The 18182-nt window shown below is 53.5% G+C and overlaps 3 protein-coding genes across 4 annotated transcripts in view; 1 reads left to right on the top strand and 2 right to left on the bottom strand.

Moving 5' to 3' along the window:
- DRG2 (developmentally regulated GTP binding protein 2) overlaps window positions 1-673 on the bottom strand; it is a 9920-nt gene extending 9247 nt beyond the window's left edge. Inside the window, exon 1 of the mRNA XM_010570599.1 lies at window positions 637-673. Coding sequence (XP_010568901.1) covers window positions 637-673 — 37 coding nt within the window. The remainder of the gene's footprint in view (window positions 1-636) is intronic.
- A 672-nt stretch (window positions 674-1345) lies between these two features.
- GID4 (GID complex subunit 4) lies at window positions 1346-9816 on the bottom strand. The gene is made up of 6 exons (XM_010570383.1): window positions 9512-9816; window positions 6855-6914; window positions 5760-5867; window positions 4914-5015; window positions 3714-3844; window positions 1346-2473 (listed from the first exon to the last, which is right to left on the bottom strand). The coding sequence occupies exons 1-6, from the start codon at window positions 9722-9724 to the stop codon at window positions 2410-2412; spliced, it is 678 nt and encodes a 225-aa protein (XP_010568685.1). The 5' UTR covers window positions 9725-9816; the 3' UTR covers window positions 1346-2409.
- Window positions 9817-10023: 207 nt separating this feature from the next.
- ATPAF2 (ATP synthase mitochondrial F1 complex assembly factor 2) lies at window positions 10024-17489 on the top strand. 2 transcript variants are annotated; one of them, XR_774540.1, is made up of 8 exons: window positions 10024-10265; window positions 11934-11978; window positions 12304-12449; window positions 13227-13324; window positions 14324-14404; window positions 14538-14650; window positions 15954-16234; window positions 16866-17489. XR_774540.1 is itself a non-coding variant. In XM_010570382.1 (8 exons), exons 1-8 carry the CDS (start codon window positions 10136-10138, stop codon window positions 17001-17003), a joined length of 867 nt encoding a protein of 288 aa, XP_010568684.1. In that variant the 5' UTR covers window positions 10024-10135; the 3' UTR covers window positions 17004-17486. The 2 variants fall into 2 exon arrangements, 1 of the variants encoding a protein (XP_010568684.1); XM_010570382.1 differs by having other exon boundaries at window positions 16119-16234; window positions 16866-17486.
- The last annotated feature ends 693 nt before the right edge of the window (window positions 17490-18182 follow it).

Raw genomic sequence — 18182 nt, 5'->3', positions numbered from 1 at the left:
CCCTCGCCCCCCGCCACACGCATCCCATGGGGTGGCATCACCCCCAAAGTTTTGGGTTTCAGCTGAAATTGGCTTCAGGACAGTGGGAAGGAGACAGACAGAGAGCAGGACAGTCCTTCCCCACCCTTCTCGCCACTTATCAAGTCTCAAAGAAAAACTTCTGAGGTTTTGGGGTAGTTATACATATTAAACAACCCCAGGACCCTTTCTAACCCAGCTTCTGCCAACGACCCCAGCGTTAACTCAACTAAACCACGTCAGAAACCCAAGTGTCACGCTGGCACTGGCAGCCCCAGGGAGCGGAAGGAGACCGGCATCGTCACCAATATTGCACACAGACAGCTCCGGAGGGCTGGAAAGAGCCCTCGGAGCTGGGTCCCTGTGCCCACACAGCACCTGGGAGGGGGCTTCACCCCCACGCTTGGTTACAGCCAGTCAGCACCGCCAGCTTTCACCTCTAAAACCAGGACGTCTCCCAGCACCGTGAGGAAACCCCTCTCCCCGAAGGGGACGAGTTTCTCCAAGAGGAGCAGAATAAAATGGGAATCTGCTTCCCAACTGCTCTGCTCGCAGCTGCTCTCCCTTCACGCCTCGAATCACTCTCCCGCTTGCCTTTGCACTACTCTACAAATCTACCTGCAACAGCCAAGACAACGGCACACGCTTCCTTCATCGCAGGGGGGGCTCCTGCCCCGCAGAAGGGCCAGGGCTCCCCCCTTTCTCCCCTGAGCAGGTCTCTCTCCATTTGTGCTGGGGAAAAGGATTCATCTGCGGCAAACAGCTCGCACGAGGCGGGCGATTTCCACATCATCTCCTGAGACCAGCCCAGCCGCTTCTCCGATCACGCAAGATCCTGACTTGGAATAGAGGGAAATGGGCTCACCGAGACCCGAATACTTTCTCGTTAAGGCTTAAACTAGCAATTCAGCTGCTGCAATAAACCAGACAGACATGCTGCCGAAAAGAAGTTAGTTAAAAAGAAGAAAACCCAAACCACCTTGGTGCTAGGCATGCGGAGGCTTCGCTTTCCTCTCCCAGGCGGCAAACCCGTCCTCAACACCCACCCGGTTAGCGCGTGACACAAGCCTGCTTTAAGGGGGTTGTTTTTAAAACAGCCAGAAAAACGCAAACTAAACTCTCACAAAAGCCCCGCAGGTGGGACTGCCACATTAAATATACAACCAAGGCCAATTTTTAAAATGTCTTTTAAAAAAAAACAAACCACACGCGCATACACACACACTTTGGCACACAAGCCTTAAGTTATATCACTTGAAACATTTCAAAGTCAGAGGAGAGCTACTGGGGGGTTTTTTGTTGGTTTTTGTTTTGTTGGGTTTTTTTTTTCTTGTTTTTGCCTTGTAAAAAGGTATCAAGCAGTGGTGTTGGTGAAGCATGAAGAGCAAGTACAAATGCTGAACAGTCCCAGAGCTATCCCTGTGATGCTGCTCAACACTTGTACTCCTGTTACTTTCCCAAAGTGGCTAGCATACACATATATAAAAACTAACACAGACATTCCCGGTTTTCAATGTGAAAACGGTAAAATGTAATTGAGTACTTGTGCATTTGCCATAGGGTCCTTTGGAAAAGGAACCATAAAAATATATAATTTTTTTAATAAAAGTATTTTTTTTTTTTCCTTTTTTTTCTTTTTTACCCTTAACTTAAGTAAAGAGCAAATATACACCTATAAGCAGAGTTCAGATCCACTTTACTGAGAGCCTGGAAGTCCATACATCAAATTAATTCCCAGTGGCGTATCCAGACACCGGAACAGCTCCCAGCTCCAAAGGGCCGGCATTCCTGAAAGATCTGCAGCTCCAGCTAACCTCGTTAGCCAGCGCGAAGCAAAGGCTTGTTCAAGCCTTATCTGTCTCAGCCAACACTCCCCCCCACAGACTCTGCAGCTGAGCAGTTCTCTGCCAAGCAGAGCATCACACACGGGACCCAGCTCTGGGAGCATCAGAGCTGGCAATCTGGGCAACAAACCTGAGTCCTGGCGGTTTCAACCCATATCAGGCTGTAACAATGAAAACATAAGCATTGAGCTTATATTTTCTTATTACTCAGAGGACAGACCACTGATTCCAGCTACTGAGAAACAGCTTCCAGAGGAGAGCCAGGAGGAACTTCAGTGATAGAGAAACTAGCTGTGCAATAAGAAAGTGCATTTAAAGGTAGCTTAAAACCAGATTAAAGATCAAATCGCCACTCGACAGGAGGGAGAATCAAGCTCCAGCAGCCACGCTCCTTGGGCTGGGTGGGTTAACATTCAGGCTCTCTCTCACGAGTCCGAGGGGCAGGAGAGAAGCGTGCATTCCCGTGCTCCGACAGGGACACAGTTCTCCTGGCAGGCCATGCTCTCCTGCCCGGTTTGCTTCTGTGTGGTATCAGTTCTGACAGCTGTCATCGGAATTCGTAGATAGGAGCACTGTGCTCAGGAACATGAGTTAAATTCAATGACTGATACCTGGGAAAGAAGGAAAAGACGGAAAAAATGATTACACAGAGCAACAGAACTCCCCTAGCACTAATGGCTCCTGCTTGGCAGGCCACAGAGCAGACATCCTGGTGGCCAGCTCTTCTCTTCCCCTTTACAGTCTCAGAGGTGTTCAGGCACCCAACACCCACTTATTCATGGTGCCAAAACCCTGTGAGGGCTCAGCATCATTCCTCATTTCCATTCCCGTGCCTTTGAGCTACCTGGAGCCAGGCTGCATTCGAGGTGGGCTGACTGTGGTTTTTGGACACCTTTTGAAGTTCAACAACTTTCATGTTCAAACGGTGTTTGCTACAACTGCAAATTACACTCAGGTCTTTCAAAGCTTAGCTTGACGGGATTTGTCTGAAAGCCTCCCAGGTACCTTCCCTCCCCCTGAGAGCTTCCAGCCACCCTACAGATTCACTTGCTGTGTGTGACAAATATTGAAGGCTGTCAGAGGGAAAAGAGCCCTCCACAGCTACTTGTCAGATGGCTGGCTCTAACAAGAAATCAACCAATTAACTTTTGACTGTTCGCTGCATCTTACGGCAACACCCTAAGGACCTTGGACTACAAAGCACTGGCCTAACACTATTTCTGCCTGAAGGGAGCAACAGCTAAGCTGTTACATGTGAGAAAGCACTAAGCTCCCTCTTGAAGGCCTCTCCAACATCCTCTGAAGGGCCAAGGCATGGAGAAGCTCAAAGCCTGAATCACTGAGCAAAGTGCAAACTGAGGGAGCACAACCCTGCACACAAGATCAGGCTGCTTTACACTTGCCTGTTCTCACAGGAGGGCAGAAGCAAGCAAGCCCTGTGAGCGTTTGGACTGGAGACAAGGCTTCTGGAGGGATGATTTTAGTGAACCACAGCTGGTGTCTGCCTCCTAACGTACCTCACTGACACAGCAGGCCATTGCTTTACTGGGCCACAGCACATCTCCAGACCTTGTATCTCCCCTGCTGCACCTTGCCAGCCCAATCATCCCTCGCCATGCAAAAAGGGCAGCACTTTATACCACACGGATCGGCTGCGCTAGCCTGCTCTGGCCAAGCACAGCACACACGCCCTCCCTTCTGCCCTGAGGTCCAGCCACCAGACTGAACCTCCTTCCCAGCCCAGAGAAACACTGCCTGGACACTCCCAAGGCTGCAGACAAGCAGAAGAGGAGTCACTGCTTGGTTTGAGGAGCCACCCTTCAGTTCACAGGAGGAAGGAAGCTTCCTTACCATTCTGAACTCCTATGGTAGTAATAGCCCTCTATAGATGCTGCTGACTTCTGGAAGCAGATGTAATAGAAACCAGCAAAGGAAGCACCACTGATGTCTTTGATAGTGTGATCTGGGACTAGGAATTGTTCCTGCACACAAAACACAGACTGCATTTTAAAATGGCGGTCAAATACTACCCCCCCCCCCCCCCCCAACCTGCCCCCCCACACTGAATATTGGCACCCATTAACACAAAGGCATTCCTGGCTGAGCATTCCCTGCACTCACGGCAGCCCAGACCACAGAGACTAGTGTGTTCTTTCACCACCTGCCACTGCAGGCATCTTACAGGGAACCAGACAACTGAGAACAGAACCAGTCTGAAGAGTGCAAGAGACCAGTTTCAGTTCAACACCTGCCCCCTGCAAACCAAGCCAATTGCAAAATCAGGAATTGGAGCCACATGATGATGAAGAGAAGGCTCTGGGGAGACCTTATTGCAGCCTTTCAATACTTATAGGGGACTTATGAGAAGGATGGAAAGAGACTTTTTACCAGGGCCTGTAGTGATAGGACAGGGGGTAACAGTTTTAAACTAAAAGCAGGTAGATTTATATTAGATATAAGGAAGAAATTCTTTACTGTGAGGGTGGTGAGACACTGGAACAGGTTGCCCAGAGAGGTGGTAGATGCCTCATCCCTGGAAACATTCAAGGTCAGGTTGGACGGGGCTCGGAGCAACCCGGTCTAGTGAAAGATGTCCTTGCCCATGGGCGGGGGGCGTGTACTATATGATCTTTAGAAGTTTCTTCTGACACAAACCATTCTATGATCCTATGATTTCCTCCCCCTGTAGCTGCACAAGGCTCATGTAAAGAGGGAAGAATCAATCCAGCTGAAGAACAGAGAGGTGCGGACCGGCCAGTCTGCAAGCACACATGTCCCACACAGGGACTGGAGACACCAATTCTCTTGTCCTTCGGAGCATCACCAAGCAAGATTTTCCTGTTGTGTTTTTAGCCATGACTGCAGCCTTTAAGGATGCAATTAGCTGGCTAGACAGGAGTCACACTGGAATTTGCAAGTATGGTGGGTTACGAGGTTGGTAAGGTGAGATCTTTCATTAAACCATCATAGCTGAAAAAGCTTTCAGGCACCACAAGCCTCTGTCAGTCGCTTGTAAGCAGCTCATCAAAGGAGACGACATGCAGAGTTTACCTTCCATCTCATGAAGACATAGTCCCCATTTTTCAGATCTTCATAATCAAAGTCATCAGAGTTAAATGTTTTTGCATACTGGTAAAAAGCCTGGAACTTCCCCTGCAACAAAAAAAGAAAAGAAAAAAAAAAACAGGATGCTTACTCCAGGAGTAGAGCTCACTAGTGCCAGCTGCTATTTAGGAGGGAAAAACTGCTACAGAACAGGACCTCCTCACCAAAGGGACTGCTCTTCCCTTGGAGCAGTGCTAAATGCACACCCCAGGACTAGCACAGGGGAACACAGAGGATTGCCAGACACCCACAGCCACATCCAGCCCAGCTGGAGAAGCTCCTACACTTCCAGAGGAAGTTATTTTGACTGAAACATAATAAACATCAAAGTCTGGCAAACAAAATCTGGCCTTGATCCAGAGCGCAGCGGCAGACACACCCTATCGCAAGCAGAGGGCTGAGGTGGCTGAGACACAGGTACCAACTGCCCTGCCTGTGCTAGAGGGGCACCTCTCCCCTTCTGCACTCCATTTTGCGATAAGCCTTCAAAATAAGGAGCATGGTCTCCTAGGGGGTCAAGAGATGGGGATTGCTCCTGGTCCCTTCCAACCCCATGGCGAGCAAGTGGAAAACAAGATGCCCCCTCCCTTCCCATAGATCACAGCCAACAGCCTGCTGAAGGGACCTCTAGTTGCAAAGATATCAGTGAGGAAAGGTGGGAGACACCCAAAAAGGACAGGTTTCCAGGCCCTTCTGACAGGTCTTGCCTGGGCACACACTGCACCTCACCTCCAAACCAGCTGCTCAGCCAGGACTGCATCAGACCCACATCTGCTCCCCAGATTTATTTACCCAGTGTTTACGATCCACATCTTCATCAGCATCCCACTTGCGTGTTAAGAAAGGGTGCTTTTTACTGATTATTTCGCCTTCAAAGAAAGTGGTGAGGGTTGGGTACTCCTAAGAGAGAATGGAGACGAACAAGAGGTCAGAAGATTGGTCACCTAGAGACAGAAACTCAAACACAGATAGAGGTGCACGTGCTCAGCAAAAAGCAGCATCGTGCAGCAAGAGCTCTGGGCAATCCGAAGCCAGTGCTCCCATCGTCCCTCCAAGCAGGACGCTGACTCATCCTGCCCCACACCTCTTAAAGCCTGACTCGTATGCACCCACAGCCTCCACCCTCTTATTCCAGCCTCTCTCTGCCTCTCCATTCACTTCATGAAACCAGAAGGAGCTGTGTCAGAGCTGGACTGCAGGGAAGCTCCCAACTGGATGATCACAAGTGACCGTTTACAGCCAGCACCGCTCCCCAGCAGACACCAGGCAGTTGCTGCGTGACTGCTACAGAGCCCCAGGGCTGGATTAAGCCACCCCACCAGGGGAGAAGGTGCTCCTCTTCAGCTTTGCGTTGGCACTGAATTAGAACACAGGCAGGGAATAGCAGACTCAGCTGGGGTGAGTGAACTTCTCCAAACGCTCCCACGTAACAACAGACACACAGTGCACTGCAGCCAACAGAAGCATCACCCCTGGGAGACAGTTCTCACTGACAGTCCGACACCAGGAGCAATCTTAGAGGATGGATGGGGAAGGAAGTATGTAAAGATCTGACTGTTCGGGTCCCGGTTTACTTTCTTTCAGCAACACACCACCACGGGTAGAGTGCCTAAAGCTGACCGCAGGGTCAGATTTGGTTGTGCTCAGAACTTAAGGGCTGCCAGATAAGCCTTCCTCATTCAGGACTCCCACTGAGGCCCATCATACTTGCTTGACACACCAAGAACAACAGACTGAAGTTATTAAAACTATATAGTGGTCAAATCTACTCTATGCTCAATCCCTCCACTTTCTATTTCTGGTGGGTGGTAGCTTCTCCCACCCCACCAGGAAAAAGAAAAGCCTTTACACGGCACCTTTTCTTGTTGTTTTGCAGTTAACACTCACCTCTGTAAGGCCTTTAATCTTCAAGTATCCACAGAGATAGGAGTTTTCCATATCCACATGCTAGAAAAGAGTGCAAAGTCCAACCATAAGCATAAGCATGAAGGCACCCAATTGATCCAAAGAAGTTTCTAACCCCTCCAAGGCTAATTTCAGCTTCAGCCAGTACAGCCTGTCCAGCTTACTGCCCAATGCTCACGCTGGCAGCCCTTCCCCATGACTGGGAACCACCTGGAAAGATCTTTTACAGGGGCCCAGCTCACCTCTGACAGCCTCCACATCCCAGGCCTGACAACACCCACCCCACTTCCAGCTCCATCACACTGAGGCAGCACTCTCTCCCCAGAGGTCTCCTATGGGAAGTAAATCCCCCCCTCTCCACCCAGAAGGAAGGAGACTCACAGTCTTCTCCAAGTGAAAGCACCACTGGCAGAATCACCCACATTCCCAGCCCCCACATTTCCCAGTCAACCGCTACCAGCAAACTGGCATTCAGGGGAGAGAAGAGTAAAAAGCATGTATTTACTGGAGATAATTCAGGCTAGAGGAAGAAAGCACAGCCCTGAGCTTTGCTGTCTGCTTATTTAACAGGCCTGACCTACGCCTCTCTAACATGCTACCTGTACTCTCTGCCTAGTACCCAGCATGGTGCACGCCAAAGCCTGCTCAGAAGCCAAACAATCTCTCATGCGCTTTGAAAGAGGCCTTTCTCCCAGATCTAACGCTTTTATGCCACCCTTCTTTTGAGTTACAGGGCTGCAGCTCACTGCTTCTGCTGTGCAGAAGCTAGGCAGGGGGCTGCGTCTGTTCCAAGCACCTTTAAAACCAGGGGATTTTCTAAGCTTTTCCCCGACATCTCCAGATCTGTTTCAAAGCAAGAAGTGAGTTATTTGGGGAAGTGCAAACATCAACTGTGTGAAGATGGATCTTCCCCACCTGTGATCAAAGAAAAGCAACGTTTCTCTGCGCTCAGCACAGGGAGAGCAGGCAGCCACCTCTTCTCAGCTGACACGCGCAAAACAGCAGCATTTTTAGCACAAAGCCACAGCCAGCCCCTGCGAGAAGGCAGCGTGCAGTGAAGCTGATCAGCCATAGGATGTCCCCACCACAGCAAACCATACCAGGTACGCTTGTGCTGTGGAGGACCGTACGTGAAAACAAACGGTCCAGTTCAAACACTACCCCATCTGCTGACCCTGGGGCTCTGACACTACTCCACAACGCCGGCACACATGGCAAGCTTTATCGCTGCACTTGCTGCATGCTCAACCACAGTTCCTCAGATCCCATGCCACCAAACTGGGAACAAAGCTGTGACTCGCAGGGTGCTCTATAGGAAAGCGTGTATCAGATGTCTGGCTTGCCCGCGTACTAATGACTCCACACCTCACCAGCTCTGCCCAAAGCAATCATGCCAATCCCTAGGACTAAAAATAAAGCACGCAGGGCGACAATGACTGCAGGGAGGAATGGGAAAGCCACATGAGCCAGCGTCCTGATTCCCCAGCACAGCTGGGCACTACAGCTGTCTGGCTGCATTCCTGCCACAGACAAACCACTGCACTTCGTCCCAGGCTCTCTGCTCAGCCTGGGGGAGCCTCTGACAGCCCAGGGACAAGGAACCCTGGGTCCCAGGTCCAGCCAAGCCATGCTCTGCCAACCTAAGACTGGGACCTGGATCTCTGCTGATTTCCAGCCAGGCCTGAAATACAGGCTGTCCCACTGGTAGGGACTTCCCAGAAAACCACCTGCTCTAAGCTGGTCTCTTACCCTTCTGCCCTGTGGCATGGAGGTGCACAGCCACCCAAGAGCCTGAAGGGAATGGGGGAGGGATCCTGGGTTATGAACCTTGCCAGGACCAAAGGGAATGGGGCAACGAGGTGGAGGAGAAAGGTTTGAGTGCAGTGGGCCCTCCTCAGGGTTTGAGGGGAAGGGATCAAGTAGGTGGCCCTGGGACCTCACTGGGCCTGAGGGAAAGGAGTCTATACCAGGGCCTGAGAGGAATAGGACAGGGTCTTTTCCCCTGATCTTGAAAGGAAGGGAAAGCACACAATGGGGGCAGGATAGAGATCTTTCCAGAGCCTGAGGACTCACAGCCATTACCGGGCTTGATGGAACCAGGGGAATCACAGGGAGGCACTGCCAGGTCAGAGGGGAAGCGGGGCGGGGAGGACCACAGGCCTTTCTAGGCCTGAGAGGAAGGGTCCCCCTGAGACCTCCGCCGCCCTGTTCCCACCTCACCAGGACGAAGGGGAATGGGGACCCTGGGACTAAAGGAAAGGGGTCTCCCCCGCCTCAGCCACAGGCCTCGCTGGGGCTCAGGGGATGGGACACACAACAAGGTCCGGGCTCTGAGGGAACTGGGGGAGGGCAGACACCGACCCCAGCCGGGGGGTGAAGAGAACGAGGGCGGGGAGGACGGCAGCGGCGACCGGAGCGTGAGAAATTCAAGCGACTGGGCCTGAGGGGACGGGAGACTGGACGACCGCGGCTTTAGAGTCCGAAAAGGAATAAAACGGGGCGACCGCGGCCTGAGGGGACCGGAGGGGCGGGAACGACGACCGCGGCCTGAGGAGAGCGGGGCCCCGCCGCGCCGGGCCCGGGGCTGAAGGACGGGGTGGGGGGGTGGGGAGGAAGGAGGCGGCCGGCGGGCCCCTCACCTGCATGACGACCTCCACCTCGTAGGCATTGCCCTTGCTGCGCTGCTGCCCGCGAAACTTGGCACCGCTATAAAGCAGCGAAGTGGCCACCCCGGGCTGCGCCGTGTTGATGGGAGGCGGCGGTACCAGACTACTAGCGGCCGCCCCCGAGGGAGGTGAGGAGGCCGAACCCGCCGCGCCGCCCGCACGGCACCGTTCGCTCCGCACCGGCATCTCGGGAGGGTCCCCGGGCGCCAGCGTGGCCGGGGCCGAGCCGCGGCCGAGCGGCAACGCCCGCTCCCGCTCCCGTTCCCGTTCCCCACACGCCGAGGCCGCCGCCGCCGCCGCCGCCAGGCTCAGGGCCTCCCGGCAGCGCCTCCGCGCCCTCCCATTGGCCCTCGCGGGTGTTGCGGGAAGGGCGGTACCGGGCGACGATTGGCCACCGCCGCCTGGGCACGCGCTTCCTCCCGGCAGGCGCGGCCGCGGGAGGTGATGGGAAATGTAGTCCTTGAACGGGACGGGGAGACCGAAGGGACAAAACGCGTTCGGCGGAGCGGATTGGTTGTCGTTACGGTAACATGGCGGCGCCCGCTGTGCCGCGCTGAGCCCGGCAGGACGGTGGCGGTCGCTTCTTCTCTCGCCGCGATGTTGAGCGGTTGCCGCCGGTTGCTGTGGGGCCGCTTCTCGACCGCCCGGTTCCCCCGACCGCCTCCTGCCGCTGCCGGGAGCGGTCCGGTGGGGCCGGGCGGGGGTCGGGCTTACGCCCCACCGGCAGGTGAGGGGGGCGCCGGGCCCACCGGGGCCTCCCCAGCTCCCTTCAGGGAGGAGGAGGAGGAGGAGGGGGCGGCTTCCCTGGCTCGGCGGGGCTGGTCCTGCTGGGGGGGGACATTCCCCCGGTAGGACTCCCTCAAGGTCACCCCGGGCCAGGGGAAGGCTGGGCTCGGGGCGAGTGGACAAATGGGTGTTTGGGGCGGGGGAGGGAGGTCCAAGTCCTCCGTGTATCAGTTTGCGTTTGTGTTTTGGTGGGTTTTAGGGATTTTGAGGGGGTGGGACCCACCCGAGGTGGTTCAGGCACGTTTTGGGCCATGTATCACCTTCTCAGATTTTGCTGGAAATGTGTAGGTTTGAGGACAGTAAAACTAGTCTCATTCTGTCTGAGGTGAGGCTGCAGAGTTGCAGTGACTCATCGCGGGGTGTCGGGAACCTACTGACGTGACTCAGGACCCCTCTGGGGTACAAGCACATTAATCTTTTCAGAGCTGTGCCTTAATAGCGTGGCGTTTTCTGAGGCCCCGAAGCTTGCAGGTCACTAAGCCTGAGCAAATCCTCTTCCATTTCCCCAGCGGGAATGTACTTTTTATAGCCTAGAATAACAGACCTGCAGCCTGGCCTGCTCTCTTCACCCTTCAGGAGGTAGATTTTTGAGTTCGGGATTTACTATCTGGTTGCTTTCATCAGGGGAAAGGCTTGCAGATTCTTCCTGCCTTGTGTGAGAGATACAAACTTTGGCAACACGTGTAATCCAGCTCTCGGGTGTTGGGAGTGCGTGAAACAGTGCTGGTAGGAAAGGAGGCTGCTCTCAAAACAGAGACCTGCAGTTCCCTCAGGCTCACCTTGCCGGTGGAGCAGGCATCCTCCCAAGCTGGAGCTGGGTGTGTGGGCTGGAGGCGGCTGCGGGAGGTGGTTCCTCCCCTGGTGACTCAGTGGCATGCTGCAGTGTGTGCAACGAGTCCCTAGTACCATCCAGCTGTTACCGCATGTGCCTGCAATAAACCTGCTCCCGTGGGCGGTTGTGGTGGAGGGAACAGCATCCTGCCGCTGCACGCTCTGAGCCTGCCGGCAGCTGTGGTTCTTCCAGAGGGTGCGTCAGCTGCAGGTCAAAGCAGAGAATGAGCTAGAGGCACAGAGGGAGATCGCGTGGGTTGGCACTGGGTGGGTTTGTTGTCATCGGGGATGGAAAGAGAGGTTGCCGTGCCCTGCCCTGCCTCTAACCCAGCTCTGCTGGGTTTCTTGTCACTCTGAGACAGAACAAGCAGGGAGAGAGGGTTAGCCAGAGCAGTTCAGGGATTAATTTGTCAAACGTGATTGCGAGTGGGAGAATCTTGAAAGACAGGTCTGCTTTGGAAACCACCCCTGCCAGACTCTGCAGAAATTCGGTGCAGGCCAGTTCGAAGGGAGCTGAGACCACAGCCTGGCAGAAGCAAAGCTGGTCCCGTTCGCTTGCCAGTTGTGCACAGCAACCCTGGGGTTTTCACCAGCTTCATGGTGCTTCCCCATTTGAGTGGAGCTCACTGAAATGGTGTAGTGCTTGGAAACTGTGGATGAATGGGCTGGATTTTTGTGGCTAGGCCACCTCAGCAGCACTGAGGGCTGTGATAGGGAGCAGGGGAAGGGATCAAACCTCCTCTAACTGCCCTCTGAATGGCTCTGTTTTTGTCCCCAGAGAGGAAGCGGTTTTACCAGAACGTGAGCATCTCACAAGGAGAAGGTGAGTATGGCCACTGGGACAGGACAGAGGAGCTCGTTCCCGGGAAGGGTGTTATCAGCCCACACTTATTCAGCAGGAGCGTGGCACACCTGCAACCCAGGCTGTGCCCTTTCCTCATCTATAGCGAAGCTATGTGGTGGGAAATGGCTTCCAAGACTGGGGGAAAAGTATGTCAAAATGATGGTGATGGTGGGGAAACTTGAGTATCCCTGGTCCCGTGCTCCTGTCAGCTCCGGCTCTGAACTGCTCCTACTGTAGGGTTGTCTGTTGTTCCTTAGTGCCTGCTCCTCTTTGATTCCCCAGGATTTCTACTCTGATTCCCCAGGAGGCTTTGAAATAAACCTGGACCACCGAAAGCTGAAAACGCCCCAGGGCAAGCTCTTCACTGTCCCCAGTGAAGTCTTGGCCATTGCAGTGGCAACAGAATGGGACTCCCAGAAAGACACCATCAAGTTCTACACTATGCATCTGGTAAGCATGGCAGGTTGGGACGCTGAGACCTCGGCACGGCAGAACGCAGCATGCTGGGAGAAGTCAGGTCAAGGAAGTCAGGATTAAAGACAGGGAATCAAAATGCCAGGGGCTAAAGGTGGGTTTGCCAGGCCACTGCCACATGGTGAGGGCTGTGCCAGCTGGCAGAATGGATTCCAGAGCAAGGGTTGAGAACCGCTTTGGGATGTAAGCCTTGCGCTGGCTGCACAAGATGGGGGCGTCTTCTGAGAATGCTTCCTTCTGCATCCTGCTTCCTGCAGCTCTCCTGAGTACCTGCAGTAGAATTGGCATGGCTTGGTCTAAAATGGGGGTGACTGTGTAGACATGAGAATGGTCTCCAAACACAGAACATGGAGAGAGCAGGTTGTCCTAACACCGATGGAAACAGGGACAAGAGGTTGGGACTTCTGCTGACCACTGGGGAGAACCTTGCAGTCGTGAGGGTGGTTAGATACTGGCTGGGTGACTGTCTAGGGGGAATCTATGTCACTGTGGGCCTGGACAGTGTTATTTGGGATAGCAAGGGGCAGGAGGAAACGATGAGCTCTGGAACAGTCTGTGAGCTTTCTTCCCTGGTGCTTAATGGGCCTGCTCCCGAGGCTTCTGAAACCAGTGAGAAGATTCCTACTACACGAGCCATGTTCTGGCCCTGCACCCCCCTTTAGCTGCGTCCCTCGGTTCTCTGTCTGCCACAAATTCCTCTGCTGCTTCCCCAAGCCTTCAATAACAGTGGTTTAAACTGCCTTTATCCCCCAGACCACACTGTGCAACACAGCGCTGGACAATCCCACGCAGCGAAACAAAATGCAGCTGATCCGTGCGGCTGTGAAGTTCCTGGAGACTGACACTGTCTGGTATGAGATGGGGGCCTGGCTGGCACAGAAGCAAGATTGTCTTGTCGCAGTGTGCTTTTTGGAAAGGTGGTTGGGGCAAGTGAGAGAAAATGTCTACTGTAACCCAGTCATGGCAGGGCTATGATCTGTCCTGGTTTTGGCCTGAGGGTTTGAATTAGTTTAGGCCAGTCCTACGTCTGCAAACCTAGTGGAAGTCCATGTACCTGAACAGTATAGGTATGAGGGAGAATGAGAATCTGGTTCTCTGTTGAACTCTGTTTTGGACACCTCCATGCTGAGCAAGGGCGGGAGCAGCAGGAAATGAAGATCTCTGGGGGAAAGCAACTATCTTTGAAAAGCCTGGGGGAATCTGTCAGCCCAGTCCCTGGTACTCCTGTGCCAGTACAGGCAGCTCAGACTACTCTTACCAGTAGCAAAATGCCCTTCGTTCCTTAAAGTCCCTGTGGGCTGCAGGCTCAAGCCTGTTCATGCCCAAGCTCCTGGTTCACAGTCCCAGCCTCTGAGGTGTCCACTGGCAGCTGCTCAGCTCCTGTGGGAGAGGGGAACAGGACTTCCCCCATCTGCCTCTGTGGCTTTGCTCAGGCTGGCAGTGGGGAGTGCCAAGCTGAGCCGCTGGGCAAGGTGGGGCAGGAGGAGTGGCCCCATATAAAGAATTCCAGTGGGATATGTCCCACTGGACATATGCTCTAACCGCTAAACCTTGCAGCATCCCATGGCTGGTGTGGGGCTACCTGCAGTTTTCTGTCGTGGTTTGCTGCTCTGATTTGCAGTGAGATAGCATTGTCCTTCCTAGAAAAACAAAAAGCTCTGAATTCAGGGGAGAGTGGGGGATTGTTCCCAGTCACTACTGCCGCTGGGTGGACAGTAGACCCTTGCTCCCCTTGCTGTGGTCTGGGGAGGGGGTAGCTTCCTTCCCAGAGGTGTGTCCTAGTCTGGCAGGGAGCAGCCTGGCAGCCTGGGAGTGAACATCCAGTGCGGTTTTGTTCTGCAATGTCCCAGCTACCGTGTGGAGGAGCCAGCCGCCTTGGCAGAGCTGCAGAGGGATGAATGGGATCCTGTTGTTGCCTGGGCTGAGAAAAGGTAAGAGGTCAAAGATGTTTCTGTCTGCTTATGCCTTGCCCTGCTGAGGCCAGGAGCTCTAGTGCTTGTGACTGTCAGAGCTGCAAGGTCCATGAGCCCTGTGTCTTTCTAAGGGGCTGGGCGATCGTTCCAGGTACAACGTGGCAATTGGCTCCTCGACCAGCATCCTGGGGCCAAACATTCCAGCCAGCACCAAGGAGACCTTCGTCAGCCATCTGGCGTCCTACAACGTGTGGGCCCTGCAAGGTGAGAGGGGCTGGGCTCTGGAGCCCTCTGCTCAGGCTGTGCCAGTGGAGGAGGCGGTTCCTCTCCACGGGGGAGAAGAGCGACTGTAACATTTTTCTTCTACAGCTGAGATAATCAAGAGTGTTGAGGTTTATGTTTTAAAACTGCAGGCCAATCCCTTAGCTGTATTTTTTAAGGGTAGGGACTCTCCCCTTAGTGCCACTAGTGTCCAGGGTCTGACTGTGCTGGCCTGCGAGCTGTTTGGTCTCTACCCTAGCAAAAATAACTTCTTTAATGCTAGACCTTCTAGTGACTTAGTCCCCAGCTTTGTTACCAGGAAAAGAAATAGGGTTTAGTACTCCAAGTGCCCATGGTTCTGTGTACTGTCCTCACTCTTTCACCCTTACAGCCCACTTGATCCTACCTGATACTGCTGAATGACACCTAAAGATAGAAAAGAAGTAATGTTTGCTTTGCTCAAGTCCTCAAATGCAAGACTTGAATGAGCAGCAGACAGTGAAACCCACAAAAGACACTAGTTTTGCAGCTAAGGGAAGTTAACAGTGTTGATTCCTGGGACAGGGCTTGCAAAGCTTTTCCATTACCCCTGTAAAGATACTTTTTGATGGATCTTTTCCTTTCCTCACAGTTTGTAATATGGGTAGACAGGGTGGAACGGAAAGGCACATGCCTCCCCTGGGGAAGGGGAGCCTCTGGGCAGCTAGTCGACTTTAGACCTGAAATTCAAGGTCTGGCCTAGACTGGTAGCGCAGGACGAGTCTCACTTCAGTTCCTTCCTTAGACCCTGTCCATGTGCAGGCACCTCCATTTCCTATCAGGTTGAGCTGAACCGTGAGTGCTCAGAAGTTTGAGCCCTTCTTTCCTCCTCCTCCTGGCTCAGGGATTTGCTCAGGTCCCTCAGCCATCAGGCACGCTCTCTCCTCCCCTGAAGAGGGGTGTCTTGCAAGCCAGTAGCTGGTGGTGTGGCAGGAAAGAACTCTGCTGTTTTATCAGCTGAGCCCAGCAGCTGTGTCCTTTGCCGACACAGTTCTCCCAGGGCACGGCACACCACACACATTTGCACACTGTTTTTCTAGGAGTGGTTATAGATGCAGACAGCTCTTTTATCACCAAACAGTATACGAGGCCCTCTCACCCTAGACTTTCAGCTGAGCTCCAGAATACTCAGGCCTGGATGGGTGCCTCTTCCCTTTGCACAGGGAAGGTTTGTGGCGGAATAAAAGGAGGCAGTTTCCAAGGCATAGCCTTTGTCACTGCAGTGACAGTGGCCAGAACAGCGCTTTGTGTCTGCTGTTAACGGCAGATCTGATGCTTAAGTGCCCAGATGCAAGTGGGAGGATCACTGGCCCTGTGATCCCCCTGAGGAGGCACCACACCCTGACTGTCTGTTCAGAGCATGTGAAGATGCTGCTGTAATGCTGCAGAAAACAACCATGAATCTTGTTCATTTTGGGTTATTCCCTTCCAGGTATAGAATATGTAATCACCCAGCTGAAATCTCTGATTCTGTCCATGGGTCTGATTGACAGGCACATTACAGTAGAGAAAGCCGTGCTTCTGTCTCGCCTGGAGGAAGAATACCAGGTAAATTATGTTACAAAACAGCCCTCTAATTCAAATAGCAATAATCTCAGCATGACAAATGCACCTCCCACCACAAATAACTGGCAAGGGAAGTGCCTGCTATTGCAGGAGAGGTTCCACTCTGCCAGTCTCCCCATTTGAGAGAGTTTGGAGTGTGCTGCTGTAGAGCAACACCATGGGGGCAACAGCCCAGAGTGCTCCTGGGACTGCCAGTTTCTTTCTGCAGAACCCAGGTGGCTGCTTTTCTCCCTCTCTAATTTGAAGTGCAAAGTCGTGGCTGGCTTCTCTTGCTGTGGGTTATCCAGCCTGGAGGCCTTGGTAGACACCAAGCTAATAACTTGCTTGCTGGAAACTGGCCTGGCGTGAAGCTCTCCCTGACCCAAAAGTGGCTGAAGTTGATGGGAATCTTTTCATCCTCCCTTTAAGGGCCTTGCCTCAGACCCCAGTATAAATGAAGCATGTCCTTCCACTGAACTCATCTGGAGATCTGTCTGCCCCAGTAGGCAGTGATCAGCACAGCTCCTGGGGGGTTACCCGTGTTTCACAAACATGAAAAGGGAGGCTGGGAGTTGCTGAGCAGCTCTACATATAATCCAGTTCTGAACTGACTTGCATTCCTCCTCTCCTTCAGATTCAGCGGTGGGGCAGTGTGGAGTGGGCCCATGACTATGATCTGTGCGAGCTGCGTGCTCGCACGGCCGCTGGGACTCTCTTTGTTCACCTCTGTTCAGAGAGCTCAACTGTAAAACACAAGCTGTTGCAGGACTGAGGCTGCTGGGCTGGGCACAGGAGGAGAATGCCCAGCTGTGAATTGCTGGCATGACCCAGTGAGGGCAACCACCCTCCTGCCACCACGTCTTTCCTGGGATCAGCCTCGTGCTGAGGAGCTGCGACTTTGTGGGCAACTCCTTGCTTGGACTGCCTGCCGCAGTGCAGCGCCAGCAGTTTTGAGCCCACAAGGAGGAAAGGTCAAGGTGAGCTTCCTCTGCATCCCCCAGACAGCAGCTCTGTCCATTACCGGTGTCTGTAACTCATCAGAGGAGCTCTCACGAAAGAAACAGCTTCCTGGGCAGGGTGCGGTACAGACATACCCAGCATATGCCACATGTCTTCATAGCTGCCAGCTCCTGACACACACTTGTTATGGAAATCTGAAAACAGACTCCATTGCATCTGTTCTTCATCCCTCAGTGTGCCTGTATGTAACACCAGGGTCTCTCTGTTTGATTAAAGGCACGCCCCTGCTAGATACTGAAAGCCAATGCTGCTGAGTATTTCTTTGTTTTAATCACCAAACCGTGGTGTAGGTCCTGAGCTGCCAGGCTCCAGGCAGGTGCTGGGATGGCTGCAGGCAGAAAAAAACATGGAGCAGAGCTGAGCAGACACTAACTACCAAACAGATCTGCTTCCTTCACATCTCTGTGTGAGCCTTTCCGTGCTAGGTGCCCTGTCCTTGCAGCCAAGGAGTAGCAGGGAGCCGACTGTGCAGTCCTGGAGCGAGGGGGGGGGGAACCTGGGCTCCTGCCATCTTCAAAAGCACAGGGTACTACAAGGTAAATCTGCGTACAACAGGCAGCACCAGCCACGGGGCTTTCAGAGAGACCTGGTCTCCCCCCGGAGTGCGTATGCAGCCACCCTCTCGTTTAACCTTCCCACCTTTCTCCTTGCTGTTTGCCTCGAGCAGTACCACGCCAGCCAGCATCATTCCTCAGAAGCTGCCCACAAGTGAGCGTAGCAGCTGCTGTCACTGAGAAAGGAGGGGAATTAATGACTCCTCGCTTGGCTGTTGCGAGCAGCGGTGTGTGAGCTCCTGTGGAACCATTGATTTCCCTTCCTGCTAGCTGGGGGCTGCTCTGTTCACGCTGCAGAAAGCTGCTTTTGTGAGAGGTGGTGAGAAGACGAGGCTCCCAGGCACACAGAGCCCCCGCCAGCCTTGTGCTTGCTGAGC

Source organism: Haliaeetus leucocephalus, unplaced genomic scaffold (genome assembly GCF_000737465.1).
Source record: "Haliaeetus leucocephalus isolate CR32 unplaced genomic scaffold, Haliaeetus_leucocephalus-4.0 Scaffold295, whole genome shotgun sequence".
NCBI lineage: Eukaryota > Metazoa > Chordata > Aves > Accipitriformes > Accipitridae > Haliaeetus > Haliaeetus leucocephalus.
The sequence above is the reverse complement of the archived record's forward strand: the minus strand, read 5'-3'. Positions and strand labels throughout refer to the sequence as shown.

Coding starts and splice junctions, on each gene's coding strand:
- ATPAF2 (XM_010570382.1), top strand. CDS start 10,136: ATGTTGAGCGGTTGCCGCCGGTTGCTGTGGGGCCGCTTCTCGACCGCC. Junction 10,266..11,933: donor GGCTTACGCCCCACCGGCAG/GTGAGGGGGGCG, acceptor TTTTGTCCCCAG/AGAGGAAGCGGTTTTACCAG. Junction 11,979..12,303: donor GAGCATCTCACAAGGAGAAG/GTGAGTATGGCC, acceptor CTGATTCCCCAG/GAGGCTTTGAAATAAACCTG.
- GID4 (XM_010570383.1), bottom strand. CDS start 9,724: ATGCCGGTGCGGAGCGAACGGTGCCGTGCGGGCGGCGCGGCGGGTTCG. Junction 6,915..9,511: donor AGGTGGAGGTCGTCATGCAG/GTGAGGGGCCCG, acceptor ACTCTTTTCTAG/CATGTGGATATGGAAAACTC. Junction 3,845..4,913: donor ATGTCTTCATGAGATGGAAG/GTAAACTCTGCA, acceptor TTTTGTGTGCAG/GAACAATTCCTAGTCCCAGA.